Below are 18273 nucleotides of genomic sequence, written 5' to 3' on the forward strand. Positions count from 1 at the left end.
ATACTTCGTCTGTCATGTGCTCCACAACCACCAGCCTCTCCCAGGGCAGTTGTGGCTTCGGGACTCCAGGCATTTCTGTTAGGGGGAGCGTTTTGGTTATGATAGTCTTCTAGGTCCCATGGGTGAGGTGCCCCTAGAGCCAATTTACAAAGGTCTGGGTATAGAGTGGGCCACCAATCAGAGGTGGAGATTTTTGAGGTACTCCATACCACGTCTCCCCAGGAATTTTGCACTACCCAAGTATAGTTGAGTAGTTGGTAGGGAGAGGGTAGTGCTGAGGGGGTCACTAGAAGGAGGATTAAAAAAATGAGTTGCATAGCGGTAAACTAATATACTAAGCAGGGCAGGGAATTGATGTGTTTGGACAACAGCAGCAGAAGCTAATAAGGAGAATAAGCGCTATTATGATGACAACAGCTGCAATAAGAAGGGGAGAAAAATACATTACCCCTGCGTTGGGCCTCTGGAGCTGCCGAGTGTTGGGATGGTGGTCCGGGGTCAGGGAATAAAGCTTCTCAGGCTCCTTGGCCTATCTGTACCTGTAAGAAAGCAGAAGGGGCTTTTCTCAGGGTTTTCCCCTGGGTGGTTGAAAGGGTTTGACCAGGCGCTCAGGGAGCCATCTGGCATTCTGGGCCTGGGAGTCATAAACACATGCGTGTCCTTTTCCCCAAATTAGAACAGGGTCAGGACCATACCACTTGTTGGTGAGTGGATCTCTCCATTTGACCTGAGCATAAGTATCAGATGTAGAGGGGTGCCAGAGACGGTCTGCTGCTGACTTCCCATTATCATCCAACGTTAGGAAGTTGAGCACAAAAAGCGCATGATTAAGGACGGTCTTCTGGTTGCCAGCTCGTGAGTACAGTAATTCAGGGCCTGATTGTAGTTTATTAATCATTCTCTTTAGAGTCTGATGTGCTCTTTCCACTATACCCTGTCCTTGGGGGTTATAAGGGATGCCAGTGATATGTTTAATACCCATGTGTGCACAGAACTGTTTGAATGAGGAGCTGGTGTATCCAGGGCCGTTATCTGTTTTAAAAATTTTAGGCTTTGGTGCCATAGCCAGGGTGGCCACAACATGGCTGATAACATGCTTAGTGGCTTCTCCAGTTTGAAGGGAGGCGCAAAGGAACCCACTGAAAGTGTCAATGGACACATGGATGTATTTTAATTTACCAAGCGATGGAAGATGGGTGACATCCATTTGCCAAAGCTCTCCAGGTATCAGTCCCCGTGGATTGACTCCTAAATGTGGTTCAGGTAAGTGTACTAAACAGCCAGGGCATTGTTTAACTATCTGTCTTGCTTGATCTTTTGTGATCTTATATAGGAGTCGTAGGGTGTGAGCATTTAAGTGGTGCATCTTGTGCGCCTCAGTGGCTAGGTCAACAGGAGAGGCTAATTCACTTGTAGCTAAGAGAGCTTGTTTGGTGGCTAGATCTACTTTCGTATTTCCTTCTGTCAGGGGACCAGGAAGGTCAGTGTGTGCACGGATGTGGCAAATAAAGAAGGGGTGACTTCTTTCCTGAATCAGATTTTGTAATTGAGCAAACATAGGGGAAGCATTAGTAGAGGGCTTGATATAAGGAACAGTTTCAAGCAGTGGAACAGAATTGGCAATGTATGCACTATCAGTATAAATGTTCATGGGACCGGGGATATTCCTGAATACCCAGAGGATAGCGGCTAGTTCTACAAGTTGAGCAGATGCATAAGGCGTGTGAAAGGAAGTGAGTTTTGAGTCTATTGTGACTGCAGCTGTCCCTGATGAAGAGCCGTCAGTAAATATTAGATGAGCCTTTTTTATAGGGCTAGTCTTGGTTATACGTGGAAAGGTAACTGAATTTTCTGTAAGGAACTTAATAAGTTTATCTGGAGGGTATTGGTTGTTCAATGTCCCTTGATAAGAAATAGTGGCAATAGCCCAAGCGTCACTCCTTTGTTGGAGTTGCGTCAGTTCTGTGCTGGTGTATGGGCAGACAATATGGTCGGGATCTTTCCCAAAAATTTTTATGGAGAGGGTCCTTCCTTCTTGTAGAATCTCTGATACAAGTATGGGATAAGTGGCAAGTATTTTATTAGGAGTTGCTGAGCTATGGATCCAGAACAGGGGCATTCCTTGCCATAGCAAACCGGTGGGAGAAAAGGTTGTGGAAAAAATGAGAAGCCAGAGTTTTTTTGCAGGGTCATAGTATCCAATCTTTTGAGTGGATATTGCCTGATTGACTTTCTGTAAGGCAGTCTCACCTTCCTTTGTTATGGAGCGTGGTGAGGAAGGGTCCGAGTCTCCTTTTAGAATGTCAAAGAGGGGTTTAAGATCCCCTGTAGTTAATTTCAGATAGGGACGTAGCCAATTAATATCCCCTAGAAGTTTTTGGAAATCATTTAATGTCTTAAGATGGGCGGTACGTATCTGGGCTTTCTGGGTTATTACCTGAGAAAAATGTAGCTCAAACCCAAGGAAAAGTTGGGGGAGGGTAGTTTGGACTTTTTCTGGTGAAACTTGCAGGCCTCTCTTTTGGAGGGCTGAAACTAGACTATCAGATACCTTTACTAATTCTAATTCTGAAGGGCCTGCTATTAAGATGTCATCCATGTAATGGATTATATAGAGATGTGGGTATTTTAATCTAAAGGGGTCTACTGTTTGAGCAACATATTTTTGGCAAAGGGTAGGGCTATTGGCCATGCCCTGTGGCAGGACCCTCCATTGGAACCTAAGAGATGGGCCTATACAGTTAATGACAGGGACAGTAAAGGCAAATCTTTTACAATCTTCAGGGTTTAATGGTATGGAGAAGAAGCAGTCTTTAAGGTCTATGACAATCCTATGAAACCCAGCGGGGATTGCTACGGGGGCAGGCAAGCCTGGCTGAAGGGCCCCCATGGGTATCATGGTTTTATTGACTGCTCTAAGATCATGGAGTAACCTCCATGACCCAGACTTCTTCTTGATTATAAATATTGGTGTGTTCCAAGGTGAATTAGAGGGCTCTATATGACCCACATCTAATTGTAGTTGAACTAATTTAGTTGCAGCCTCTAGTTTTTCTTTTGGGAGGGGCCACTGATCTATCCAGACGGGGGTATCTGATTTCCAGGTGATCTTATCCGCCTGTAGGCTGGGGGGATCAGTGGCCCTTATGAAAAAAGGTTTTGGTTTTGGAAGCCAAGGCCTGTTCTGTCTGATTGGGGTTGCAGCTGTATAGGTTCCCGAATTCCATGATTATTCTTTCCTAGTCCTTGCTTGGGAAGGAATCCTTGTCTCAACATTTGCTCTGTGACAATAGAATTGGGGCTACACATGATAATGCCCATTTGAGATAAAATATCTCTACCCCAAAGGTTGATGGGGAGGTTAGGAACTATAAAGGGGCGTACTATGCCCTTGTTTCCTTCTGCATCCTCCCATATCAGCATTTGTGTAGATTCCATAGTCTCCTGAGTCTGTCCTATGCCTTGGAGATGTGTGAGAGATGGTTGCAGGGGCCAAGAGTTGGGCCATTGGGAGGCAGAAATGATTGTGGCATCAGCCCCTGAGTCAATTAGTCCCGTAAAGGATTTGCCTTGTAGTTTTAGTTTTAAGGTGGGCCTCTCTTGTGATAAGGACTGTACCCAATATATGTCAGATGACCCAGGGTTAGATATTCCTCTCTTATTTTTGAAAGCTGGGAAGCTAGTGTCTAAAGGGAGTGGCAGTGCTTGAGCCAAACGTTGTTTCGGGGGAATTGTAATAGTGCGGTGGGGGGAAGAAGCGATGACCTTAATTTCTCCCTCATAGTCATTGTCAACCAAGGTGGGGTGAATAATTATCCCTTGAAGGGTACATGAGGCACGGCCTATAATGAGGAAAAAAGACCCAGGTGGCGGAGGTCCAAAAGAGCCAGTAGGCAAGGCTTTTGGGCCGTCCTCAGGTTTTAATACTGTGGTGGTGGAGGTACACAAGTCCACCCCTGCGCTCCCTGGGGTTGCCCTGTGGAGCTGGGGAGGAATTGGGGCCCCGTGGCTGTGTGAACAGGTCCTTGAGGGGCCCGGGGGGGGCCCCGTCTGCCGTTTCCCGGAAGGGGAGGCAGAGGAGGCAGAGGTCTTCCTTCAATATCATGTGTGGATTTGCAAGTGTTGCCCCAGTGATAGCCTTTTTTACATCTAGGGCACACAGAGGCTGGCAGCGCTCGTCTATTTTGAGCCGTATTGCCAGGAAATCCCTGAAAGTTAGAGGGGCATTGTCGGGCAAAATGTCCTTCCAAGCCACATTTAAAGCAAGTTTTCTGGTGCCCAACAGTCTGTCCTGTATTAACTGCTGCCCCTATAGTGAGTACTGCCTCTGACATGTTTTTCATGGGATCTTGCAGGGCCAATACTGCTTGAGACATTTTTTCTAGTTTGCTCATAGTAGTGTCCTGAACATCTCTGCAGAGTTTGATCATCTCATTAAGGGATTTATCCTGCCACTGGCCATTAAGGACAGCGCGGCATGAACTATTGGCATTTTCATAAGCTAATCTTTTTATAATAGGGTCATCAGCCGCAGCATTCCCTAAAGTACGTTCGGCAGTCTCTAGAAGTCTGCTTATGAATTCAGAATATTCCTCATCCTTTTTCTGGCTGATTCTGTTTAAGGGCATAAAAGGAGAGCCAGTAACAGGGAGGGCCCGCCATGCCTTATGGGCAGCGTGATCAATTTGTTCTAAGAGTCCTGTAGGAAATTTTTTCTGTTTTTTCTCTAGGGCGTATGGTCCTCTGCCTGTTAATTTCTCATAAGTCCAATCTTTATTTTTGGTTTTAAGGTTTCTTTTCTCTATAATCCTACACTGGTGGTCAAATTCAGATTGCCAGTTTATGAACTGTCCTTTAGTCAATACCGATTGAGCAACTTTCACCCATTCGGTAGGGGTCAGTAGACCACCTCTTTTAGCAGCTTCTAAGGCCGACAAGGTAAAGGGAGCATTAGGGCCATAATTTTTAACAGCTGAAAGAAGATCTTTCAAATTTTTAAATCGGGGTTTGACAAAGTCTGTTTCTTCCTCAGAATCCGTCCCTCCCTCATTTTCTTCTATTTTTTCCTCATTTTCTTCCTCATCTGTCCCTTCATCAGTATTGTCTGCTTCTTCCTCCTCACTCCCCTCTTGCGCCGCATCGGCGCCATGAGTGGCTTTTTTCTTTCTAGTAATGACGGGAAAATTAAAGGAGCTACGTTGTTTAGCTTTTGTAGGGTTATTCCTAGGATCCTTTTTAGGGCTAGAGTTGTGTTTGGCTAAAGTCTGGGAAGGCGGGGCCAGATTTTCAAGATTGAGCAAGGGGGAGGTTTGAAGGGAGGCTTGTAAAGCCGAAAATTCCTTTGTCATTTCAAGATATTGTTTCTGTAAATCTAAGGTTTTCCGCAAGGCAGACATGCGTTTGGTAATATCCTCCTGGACTAGACTAAGATCTGGAGTAACAAAGGGGTGAGAAAGGGAATTCTTAAGGATAGGAGGGGCCGAAGGATGTTGTGAGACATGCACCCCACAGGGATCATAAGCAGCGACTTCCTTTTCTAATTCTGTTGTTTCTTCTTCTGTGAGACTCTCACTGTCTTTTCTATTTCTTGGCTGGTTTTGTTTATAGGGAAAAACAGGAAAGGCCAGGAGGGAACCTTCCAAAGGGGGCAGGGGGGATGATGAGATGGGCGGATATATGGATTTAGGTTGGTAGGGGGGCATTTCAATAATCACAGAGGGAGCCTTTTTAGGGACAGATTCTGGTGGAATAGAGCTATGTGACACGGCATGAGACAAAGGACGCAGGCAAGACTCTGCTTCTATAAGTAATTGTCTAATTTTGCCACTATTGTTTGAATCTTCTACAATGTCATTAATTAATTTCCAAAGGGTTAAAACCTTCTGGGGGACGCTTTCTCCTCCCTGGATTTCTTTTTTAATGAGTTCGTTTAGGTCTTGTCCTACCTTTTGCCATTTTCCTGGATGAATGTCAGGACCGTTTATTATAAACCAGGGGCAAACTTTATCAATATAGATAAAAAAATTTATAAGTTCCTTCTTTTTAACTTTAATACCTCTCTCTTTAAAATTTTCTTTAAGCTCTCTAACAAAATTTTCTTCCTTACTCAACTTAGATCCCATGATATCGACAGACGCGAACACTTACCTCTTTTTACTTTCGTTTCACGGAGCTCCGTAACGCCAGCAGCCTGGGGGAGCGAAATCGTCTCTGGGGGTCCGGACGGGCGGGGGGAGCGTTCTGTCGGGTCAAAGTCCCTATTTTTGAGCCTTCACGTTGGGCGCCAGTTTGACCTGTCCAGCAGGTCTTCAACGTGGGTCAAAAAAGAAGGACATAGACCGAAATTAAGGCAAAAGCCTGCGGGGGCTAAGACAGCCCGGGAACAGGATCTAGAGAGAGAGAGAGAGGGGAGACTACTCAAAGCAACGGTCAAGCATGTCTCGTTTATTAGCTTACAGTTACAGAATTTATAGGCAGAAAACCGCAATGCCATGTATGCATAAGGATTGGGTAGCATGATAGATGAGTCAAATATTTTTGTAACATTTACCAGGTGCAGATTATGAGACGGTTAGGGGCCCAAGGACGGGGTGGAATAACGTAGTTTTGTCTATTCCATATCAGTTCTGGGAACTGTGGTCTTGACATTCCTCAGAAATCATCAGCCTCAGGGCCGTGGTGACCTGGGTTTGTTCAAGAGGGGGGAAGAGCAAGGGGAAAGGTTGGGGAAGGTTCCTGACAAACTGGAGACAGCCAGAATTAGAAAAAAAATTTAAAAGGCACTATTTAGTGCTTTCCCCTCCAACCATGCCCTTACCACCAAAAAAGTATACACTGTTTATACCTCTTCTAATGACATATCAGGGATGTTGAAAAATTACAGTTGTCTTTGAAACCATTTATTTCTTGGGTCCCATTTACCTTTTTGTCCTCTTTCTTCCACTCTTTGAATGTATCTTCTCTACAATGACAATTCTCTATTTTCTCCCTATGAACATCTATTTATCTTGCCACTGTTTCGATTGGTGACACAGTCTATATTCTCTTATGTATTTTTCTTTCACTATTTTATTCCTTTTTAATATACTTTTGTGTATCTGAAGGCATTCTTCAATTACCATTTTTCTTTTACTGTATCTAGTGTTGGTGTTATTTTTTTTCCTTTATAGAATTTGTTCTATTTTTCTATTAGTGGATTTCAAGACTTTCTAGTCATTTTCTTCTGTTCTTTTTCTGGCACTTCCATCTTGATGGTTTTCTAATAGCAATTTCTTTTTCTAATCCGTTCCCATCCCTCTTTCAGTCCTCAACCAGAAACCGTCAGTTATAACCTTAACAGTGGCCTCCACTCAGGAAAGTTGTCAAGTTGATAAATATTGATATCTACCCTACCATTTTCCCACCACTTTTCTGCTAATGCATTTGGCGTGGCATCAATCACCTTCCTGGCTTCTGTGAGCAACTCGATGTGGGGGACTGGTCCCAATCTGTCACTTATAAGTAATCCGTTCCACAGTTCAAGAAGAACTTGAGAAGAAAAGAAAATATGGAGGAGAAGTAGAGGACAGAGAAGCAAGAGCAGTCAATCAATTAATAAACATTGATTAAGCACCTACTATGAGCTAGGCAAGGTGCTATGTGCTGGGGATACAAATACCAATTTAAAAAAATCTCTGCCCTCCAGGAGCTTATAATCTAATTCAAGGAGTTTGCAGACAACTTAGATGGCTGAGTGGGACAGGAGATGGGGAGACAAGATGAGATGAGAGAAGAAATCAAATGATTATTTGGAAAGTTGTGTTTAGAAGGGACCTATTAAAGAACAGACATAGTATAGAGCCCTAGTATCTTCAGTCATGTTCATAAAACGAAGCATTTCCTCTTTGGGTTGTTAACCCTACTTATCTCCTCTAACAAGGCTCCCCAGGAATGAAGATCTACATTGATCCCTTCACTTATGAGGATCCCAATGAAGCTGTCCGGGAGTTTGCCAAGGAGATTGATGTGTCCTTTGTGAAAATTGAAGAGGTCATTGGAGCAGGTATGGTTTCCTCTCCCTCTCTTTTTCCATCCTCTATGTCTTAAATCTCTTCTTAGCTATTCTTAACTTTGAAAAGCATAATCATCTAAGGGAATTACCCTGAACTGTGTACATCTATGTGTGATATAGAATTAAGTGACTGGAATTATTTTGTGAATCTTGCTAAGACAGTTCTGCAAGCGATTCAATCACAATCTAGAAAATAAATAACAAAGTCTAAAAAAGTCATTAAAACTTGGGTGAAGGGGAAAGAAATGGGTAGGCCAGTGATTTACCTCAAGAGAAAATTTGAATCGTTAGGCAAGTGAACTTGGTTCCTGTTCCATCTTATATACTTCCACATTGGCCTTAACCTAAGATTTCAGCCTTAAATTTCCTGTTTCCCTTTTCTGGATTTTGTGACAAATCCAAATTGTAGACCTCAGAACACTTTCTCCCTCACCTTTATTTCTTTACACATATTTATAGAAAGTGTTACCAGTAAAATGAATTCCGTCACTGGGATTTGTGTCCCATCTTATTGATTGGAAGTATAGAAAGTATAGCATGGCCTGAAATGTTCTCAGGTAATCAGCTTGAACACCCACACTATTTATCTTTTTAAATTTATTCTAAACAGGTCTGACTAATTTTGAATATAGGCTTAAACTTTATTTCTAATACTTTTTAGTAATCAGTTTGCTTCTGACTGCTCCTTTATCTGAGTTGAATGGTGTGTCCTTTGTCTTCTTTTCTTCATTTAATTTTCTTCCATACTCTTCCATAATTTTCCTTTCATAGTAGTTTTATTCTGCTGAGTTGTTTTCCAGCATCCTTGAAAATCTATCTACTTTTATGTTTTTTTCCAGCTCTAAGACTTACAAACATTATCTTTTCCTCATTATTAACATCAGAAAATACAAAGATTTACATCTCTTTGTACAGTTTGTTCACAGGAAACTATTTAATTGAACTACTACATGGGCAGCAATTCTTTATGCTATCTTATAGAAAAATGTGAGCAACATTACATCCATCACCTCAGTTAATACACTATGAGATCAAACAGCTGCCAGGGAAATTGAAAGTCACATTTGAAAACCTTATTAGATCACCCATTTTTATGCTCTAGGACTCAGACAAGCTTATGATTTCCTTCTTAAGAAGTTAAGGCTTCATACTTCCATTGATGCTCTACCTGAAGATATTTGAAATCTCCCTATCATGAAATATAGTTTTGGTCCCATGAGACCCTTGGGATTTCTCAGAAGACTGGCCATACTGTGAGTCTTTACATATCTCCCATTGACTTTCATTAAATATGTTACTGAACCAAGACTTTAACTTCTGTGCAGATAATTTTCTCTATCTCCTTAGACTCTGAAATATTTAAGGAGCAGGCTCTGGAAGGATGATCTTGTGATAAATTGGATTACAGTGAGACACCTAGATTCCCCTTATAAATTTGAAAGACAATATTGGAAGAGAGCTCTAGGTTCAGTATCTTATTTCCCCATGATATTAATTGTTATTATGACTGCTTGGTAATGGGTTTAGTGATTTTAATGTTATTTATTTAACATGCCCAGTGTAATGTGTTGTCAACCTGCATTTCATCACAGAAAACACACAATTAGTTCCTCTGTCTTTGTCAGATGAAAAGTAAAAATCCTTTTCATTTTATGCAATTTGGTAGTGAGCTCATGAAATCTTAGAGGCCTATAAAGGAACAATTGATGGAGCAAAAACAACTTTCCCCTTCCATTTCCATGCAGCATTCTGGCCAAGAGTAGCAGTGTGTGCTCTGCTCAGATGAGAACTGAGCCCAAAACAGGTGTGAGTCACATGGTTTGGGTGGCTGAGATCTTTAAAAGACCACATGGCATCCAATAAAATAGTCCTCTATACATTTAGTATTTGCTACCCCCTACTAGTAAATTAACCACCCATCTAATTCAACAAACATCTCTGAGCCATTTTTCCTAGTAATATTCATTCAGTTGGCATAATTTCCCATAGCTCCAAAAATAAAGGAGATGAAACTCCTGACTTGAAAATTGCTTTTCGTGGTTTCCTTTTCATACTTTTATATTTTGCCTACTCAATCAGAGCTTTGCTTTTCTTCTTCTAATTCCACAGTAAAAGAACTTCCAGTGAAGGTTGTGCAGAGAAATAACAATTGAGTAGATTGAGAAAAAAGATTATAGTGAGTGGTGAGGTTCCATTTTACTCACCATGGATTTTGAACAAAATTGGGATGCAGGAAGCCACCAAATCTTCTGGCACCTAATGGAAAGTAGTATATCATTATAGTAAAATCCAGAAAAAGTTCAAAAAAGGTTGTTGGGGTTAGAGTGGCTAGAAAGCCAATTTGGAATCAAGAAGACCTGTTATTGCAGGATCAAGGACAAGCCTCCAAGCTCTCATTGCACCCATTCTTTGACACTAGAGGTTGTCTGTGTGCATCAGTAAATGCAAATTTCATACTAGAAATCCTTGACATTTGTGAAGTCAAGAGATAGAAATAAGATAAACAGAAAGAGGAAGAGGAGGATGAAGAGGAAAAGGATAAGGAGGGGGAAGAAGAAGAAGAAGAAGAAGAAGAAGAAGAAGAAGAAGAAGAAGAAGAAGAAGAAGAAGAAGAAGAAGAAGAAGGAGAAGGAGAAGGAGAAGGAGAAGGAGAAGGAGAAGGAGAAGGAGAAGGAGAAGGAGAAGGAGAAGGAGAAGGAGAAGGAGAAGGAGAAGGAGAAGGAGAAGGAGAAGGAGAAGGAGAAGGAGAAGGAGAAGGAGAAGGAGAAGGAGAAGGAGAAGGAGAAGGAGAAGGAGAAGAAGATGAAGGAGGAGGAGGAGGAGGAGAAGGAGAAGGAGAAGGAGAAGGAGAAGAAGAAGAAGAAGAAGAAGAAGAAGAAGAAGAAGAAGAAGAAGAAGAAGAAGAAGAAGAAGAAGAAGAAGAAGAAGAAGAAGAAGAAGAAGAAGAAGAAGAAGAAGAAGAAGAAGAAGAAGAAGAAGAAGAAGAAGAAGAAGAAGAACAACAACAACAACAACAACAACAACAACAACAACAACAACAAGAAAGAAAAAAAGGAAGAAAAAAGAAGAAGAGGAGGAGGAGGAAAGGGAGAAAGGGGAGAAAGGAGAGAGAAGGGGGAAAGAAGGAAGGTAGGCTGACTTTTATATTAACTTTTTATAGATTATATTAATTTTTATGAAAATAGAGGAAATGGAGAAAAATACAAATCATTATAACTTAGAGAGTAAATTCCATGGAAGACAAAGGGTCAAGCAAACAAAAAAGAATTTAGCATATGATGAAGACTTATTTTAAAAATGGTAGTGATGATCTAATCCCATTTCCAGAAGAGGATAGAATAGGAAATGTATTAAATATATAGCAGGGAGATGAAGGTTAGATATTAGGAAGAATTTCTATATTTCATCAGGCCAATCTTACTCATAGAAAGTTCAAGATAAATAGCAAGCAAAATTCCTGAAAACCAGGATCTAAGCTAGAGATAACTGAAGTCATGCTTAAGTAATTCTGCCATTAACTTACCTGTGTAATCTTGGACCAGTCACTTCATCTCTCTAGTGACCCTATTTTCTTATTTACAGTATGGAGAAAATGGACTATATGATCCCTATGGTCCTTTCCAATGCTAAATTCATGATCCTCTGATAAGTTATAATGCATGACAGTATATGATTAAGTGCAAGAAAAAAAAACATAGAAAATGAAAAAGTCTCAGAATTTTAGACCTAGAAGACACCTTTGTTCATTATTTTTCCAGTGTTCTGACTCTTTGGGACTCCAGTTGAAATTTTCTTGGCAGTTTGCCATTTCCTTCTGAAGCTCATAATACAGTTAAAGAAACTGAGTCACACAATGAGGAAGATGAGTCTTTCTGACTTCAGCCCTGGAACTCTATGCTCTGTGCTACCTAGAAGAGACCTTAGGCATTCCCTACTCCACTATACCACCCCTCTCCCCCCTCAGTTTCAATGTGAAGAAGCTAAAGCTCTAAAATATTTAATGATGTGTCTAAAACTACTTGACCAATCAAACTCTATGTACTAGTCTATTGTACTAGTCTATTGTACTAGTTTATTGAATTAGTCTATGTTTTAATCAAAGAAAATTTCTTAATGAGATTCTTAGGATTTGGGGCTAGAAGGAAGCTTGTCCAAACTTAAGGTTTTATAGATGAAGAATCTGAGACCCAGAGAAGTTATGTGACTTACCCAAAATTGCCCAGAATTAGAGTGACAAAGTTGTCCTTCAAATCCTGGTCTTCTGACTTCCAGGCCAGGGTATTTTCTTCTCTACCAGATTCTGCAACAAAGTCCCACGTCACACCTTTGTTTTGTGGAATGATGTCTGCTGCCATCTGCCATCATCATCAAAACCCTCAGGCTTTTCACCCTTTGCCCTGCTTCCTGACAACTTTTGGAGTTGTACATTTGAAGAATCAACATGGGAAGAATCAAAGGATGGACCAAAAAAGCTGAGTCTAGTTGAGGTTCAACAGTAGGAATCTCCAGTGGGGCAACTTTCTCATTCTTGATCTTTCATGGAAGAGTAACACAGGGGAAAGTCATTGACTCTGAAGTCAAAGGATATGGGTTCAAATCCTGCCTCCATCAACTGCTCCATATGTAATCTCAGGCAAGTCATTTCAAATCTTCAGAATTATTTCATTATTATTCAAATTAAGGAATTGGACTAGGTGGTCTGTGAGGTTACATAAACATCCCATGAGCCAACAATGCTGTCATTCAAAACAGTAGTAGACAAAATGAATGATAGAGATAACTCAAGGAGATCCGAGTATCAAATGTGGCAAAAGAAGAAATGAATGAAAAAAATCTTAGGTGATAGGAAGGGCAGAATTTAAACAAATAAATTTTGAGTCAAGGTTAGGGATAAAGTCAAGTGTAGTTAGAAAAGGGCTATTCAGAAACCCAGTAAGGTTTTAAAAAATAATAAACTCAAGATCTGAAATTAGAAAGCCTTCATTTGAACCCCAGCTATGCTGGTTATTACCTGTGTGACCGACCTTGTGTAAATCACTTAGTCTCTCATCCTTAGAATTTTGCAAACTTTAAAGCACAATATGAATATATGTTAGCTATTATTATCTATAAAATGAGAGGGGTGGATTAGATGATCTCAACTGTCCCTTTTGACTCTAATTATAAGAATATAAGAACAGAAAAAGGCTTGTCCTTCAAATATCCCCATTCTGTTGATAATATTATTTCTCCCACTCACTCAGGCTCAAAATCTCATCACTGTACCAGCTTGATTACACTTCTCAAAGAACAGAAACACAGTCCCACATTCTTTGTTTCTGAATACAGTGATTATTGATGTCATATACACTGGTATATTCACACTAAGAAAAAAAGAGGATATAAGGATTTTGTAATTTGTATTATTGCCATGTGGCTTTTATTATTGTTCTCATATAGTGTGGACAAGTAACATGTATAATTGTACCTCAGGAAACTAGCCCACCTAGAACTCCAAATAAGATCTGCAAGGCCTGATAGGGGCTAAGAGTTAACACTGTTTCCTGCATCCAAGAGACTAAAAGGCCCTGGACCATTGTACAAATGCACCAACTTAGAATAACACAGTAGCTACTGTCAGTAACCAAAATGGAGAATATAACAGAGATGGTGCTGAATTTCTTCAAGAAAAACTGGGTTTGAATCATAGCTCAGTCACTTATTGCCTGAGGAATTTTGAACAAATGATTTAACTGTTCTTGATTTTCTTATCTCCAAAATGAGGAGATTGAACTAAATGACCTCTAATATCCCTTCCAGCTCTGAACCTATGACCTTATGGCAGAGTAAGTGCAAGAGTGGGTAGGATTCTTTTGATATCAGGGACAAAGCAACAAGGACCAGGGAAAATGCCAAGAAATTGAAAGATGAAGATAGTGTAGTGAGAAATATAGAAAAGCTTTCTTAAAGAATATGGAACCTGGATTTTGTCCTTGAATGAAGAGAGGAATTCCAAAATAGAGTTGTGTGAGGGCATTCCAGGTATGCAGGATAGTGTGGGTAAGACTATAAAGAACAGAAGGAGAATAGAGAAAGGGAGAGAAAGCAACACAATTTATTAAATATTTATCATGTGTCAAGCACTGGTCTAAGTAAGTAACAACAAAAAAAGCATTTATATTGTGGCTACTATGTGCCATGCACTGTACTAAACAATTTATAAATATTATATCATTTAATCTTTATCACTACTCTGATTAGGTTTTATTATTATCCCAATTTTTCCACTAAGATAACTGAAGGAGAAAAAAGGTTAAATGATTTGTCCAGGGTCAAACAGCTAGTAGCAAATATGTGAAGTTAGATTTTACCTTCCTTGCTCCAAGTCTAGTACTATTCATATCACATCATCTATCTGCTGGAGAACAAAATGTCTACAAAGGAAAAATAAGTCCTTAAAGAGGAATATTATGAGACAACATTGGAAAGATATGTTAGAGCCAGAAAATGGAAAGACTGAATATCTGGATAAGTATTTATATGCTGTGTGTTTATATACATATATATATATATATATATATATATATATATATATATATATATATATATATATATATATATATATATATATATATATATGTGTGTGTGTGTGTGTGTGTGTGTGTGTGTGCGTACATGTGTTTTTTAGTAGGCAATAAGGAGTCATTGATAGTTCAGGGGCAAAAGAGTAAGGAGGAATAAATATTAGGCATATTTTGCTAACTGCATAATGTGAAGAGTAGTTTAGAGAATGGACAAGATAAAGGATCAAAGACTAGTTAAGAGGCTATGTGTAAAGACTCTGAACTAGCTTGATGCCAGTGAAAATCCAAAGTTAAAAAAAAAACATAGATAACAATGAAGAGGTACAGGTTTTGGCAACTGATTTGTTGTGGAGGATAAAGTAAACAATTAAGGTAAAAATAACTTAGGTTTTGAGCTTCTGTAAATAATGGAGGGATAGTTGTGAAAAATGTTCATTAGTCTCCCCAAAGAATCCAAGAAAGATGAAAAGTCTAAAGAAAAAATACATTTTATTGGGTGATAAACTATTAGAGTGGAGGACGGATGCCATATTGGAAAGTATCAAGAAAAGACTAGAGATAAGGAAATTCATACAATTAAGATACCTCAATGTTGAGAAGTGAGGAAGACCAAAAAAAAAAAAAAAAAAAAAGAGGGCAATAATTTGAAGGAGTAGTCAAGTAAAGTACTCATAATTGTAAAAGAAGAAACAAGGAACAAAATAACCTTTTATATTTTCTAGCAAAGAATAACTAGTCATAGTGAATGTTGTTGAGTATATGATATTAATCCATATAAATGAATTCACTTACAGCCCAAGATTTCCTAATAGATATTAGAATTTGATATTAGAATATTGTACTTTATTGAAATATTTCTTTACTTATTAATCAATAATACTTTTGATAATTTCTGTCCTTATGTGGATATTGAAAGAAGGACCAGATTCTTCAATGGAAATTTACTCCTTAATTAACTTCTTTTTTCTAATATATGATGAGTCCCTACCCTAGAACCCTCCTTTATTTCTTCTTTCAGTTTTTTTTTCAGTCATGTCTGATTATTTGTGACCCCATTTGGCTTTTTTTGTTAAAGATATTGGAGTAGCTTGCCATTTCCTTCCTTAGCTCACTTTACAAATGAGAAAACTGAAGCAAGCCAAGTCAAATGACTTGCTCAGAATCACACAACTAGTATGTGTCTGAGACCAGATTTGAACTCAGGAAGATGTCTTCTTGATTCCAGCCTCAATACTCTATCCACTATGCCATCTAGCCGCCCCATATCTTAATTAATTCCTTACTTGCTCCTATATATCCCCACAAGGACAATTCAAGCCTTATTTTTTTCTGTTTAATTATATATACTTGGAGAGAACAGGACAGGAAGAAGACATGATGTAGTAGACCACGAAGCTGATTTTAAGATCAAGAAGATGTGAGTATGAGACAAAGGGCAAGTCATTTGATTCTTAGAGTTCTAGCCAATTCTCTTAGATTCCAGGTTGTCCCATTAAAAGTTCCCTATATCAATAAAGCCATAAGTACCTAACTCCATCTCTGGTAAGGGGTGGGAAAGCAGTGTCAAAGAAAATGTTTAATCCAACATCATGTTGACAAGTATCATCAATAAATCAACATTTATTTGACAACATCAAGCATCTAGATAAAACAAATGAAAGTTATCCAATCAACCAGATGTTTCTCATCATCTGGATCTTGCTACCACATCAATGATAGTTTTGTCTGGAGAGGCAATAAAATGTCATGTAAAAAGTTTTGCATGGGGATCCAGGAAACCATCATTAAAATACTACCTAAGAAACTTATTAACTTTGTGATCATGAGCACATGACTTATCACAATTTAACTTCATTATCTAAAAATAGGGTCATAGTTATATGACTTATCCCATAAGGCTGTTTTTAAATGTCAAAATACCCTACAAATGTGAATTGTAATTAATGTACCTGTTAGGCCAATGCAACCTATTTTAATTTCAATTCAAATTACATGTTTCCTTTTTAAAATGTTTTATTTCTATAATTAGGAATGAGGCTTAATTTGTTTTTCCCCTCTTTCTCATAGAGGACATGAAAGAATGATTTTAATCTAACCTTTGCCAACAATTTTGTGCTCCACATTAGTCCCTAGAATTCACTTTCTAGTGGCATTGTGGATAAAATGCTTGACCTACAGTAAGGGGGGGAAGCTTTTTTTCTATTAAGGACCATTTTGATATTTATAACATTATTTGGGGACCATCCAAAATTATCAACTTGTTTGCCTCAAGCAGTAGGAGGTGATTGTATCTAGCTGTCAGCTCATCATTTCCTGTGATGGCCTTAACAAATAATAAGGCCCATGGGCCAGACATTTCTGCTTTTCTCTGTCCCCATCCTACTCCTAGGATAAAGAAGATATATAATGCCTGGTCAATTCTCTGGAGGGCCTCAGGATCAGTCAGAGTCAGGATCAATCAAAGTCCTTGGCCTATAGGGGGAGAAGTGAAGGAGGTAGGCAAGCTGGCAGGAGGCTTGCCAAAGATGAATCCTGGATTCTGAAGTCTAGAGCCTGAAAATCTTTCTCCTCATCTTTTGGCAGAGCAACTCTGACCCTCTCCCTCAGCCCTCCAATCCTTTCCTCTGATTACCTCAGCATCACACACTGTCAGCAAGCACCAATGTTGAGGAGAGCCATCACATCACCATCTCATCTATCTATCTATCTATCTATCTATCTATCTATCTATCTATCTGTCTATCTATCTATATATGTACATATATATGTATGTATATATATCATGTATATATACGTATATATACATATATATGTATATATATATATGTGTGTATATGTATACACACACACACACACACACACACACACACACACACACATATATATATATATATATATATATATATATATATATATATATATATATATATATATATATATATATATATATATATGTATGTATAGAACCATTATCTGACATCAAATAGGTAATTAGCCTTAAGTGCTCTGGTGTCTCAGATACAAGTATACCTTTTCAGTGTTTTAGTCCTCTACAAAGATATAAATTTAAGCTTCACTTCAGACACTGACTATGTAACTAAACAAGTCATCTAACTTCTGTCTGCCTCAGTTATCCCATCGATCAAATGGGTATGATAATAATAGCACCTACCTCCTAGAGTTTGATAAAGATAAAATGAAATAATATTTGTTAAATGTTTTGTGAGCCTTAAAGCATTATTTGTTTTGTTGTTGTCATTGAAACATTTCAGTTGTCCATGACCTTATTTGGATTTTCTTGCAAAAATATTTTGCCATTCCTTTCTTCATTTCCCTTTACTAATAAGAAAACTGAAGCAAACAGGGCTACATGACTTGCTCAGGGTCACACAGCTAGTAATTGTTTGGAGCCAGATTTAGACTCCATGTCAATCCACTGTAACCTACCTGATCATTTAGATGTTAGTAATTAATTTGTTGAATGGAAATAGTAATACAGACCCACCATTCCCTATAGGACTATAATGAAGATTAAATGACATGATGGATGGGTATTTTTTAAACTTAAAACAAACCCTATACAGATTCAAATTGTGTATGTGTGTGTGTAAAACATAGACATGAAGTGTGTAATAAATTATCTTTTGAATTTAATTGCAC

At 39.0% G+C, this 18273-nt stretch overlaps 1 protein-coding gene across 1 annotated transcript in view; it reads left to right on the forward strand.

Moving 5' to 3' along the window:
• EPHB1 (EPH receptor B1) overlaps positions 1-18273 on the forward strand; it is a 430280-nt gene that overhangs the window by 339445 nt on the left and 72562 nt on the right. The window contains 1 exon segment of the mRNA XM_074302116.1: positions 7919-8041. Coding sequence (XP_074158217.1) covers positions 7919-8041 — 123 coding nt within the window.

The sequence above is a fragment of the Sminthopsis crassicaudata genome, chromosome 3 (genome assembly GCF_048593235.1).
Source record: "Sminthopsis crassicaudata isolate SCR6 chromosome 3, ASM4859323v1, whole genome shotgun sequence".
In the NCBI taxonomy this organism is placed as follows: domain Eukaryota; kingdom Metazoa; phylum Chordata; class Mammalia; order Dasyuromorphia; family Dasyuridae; genus Sminthopsis; species Sminthopsis crassicaudata.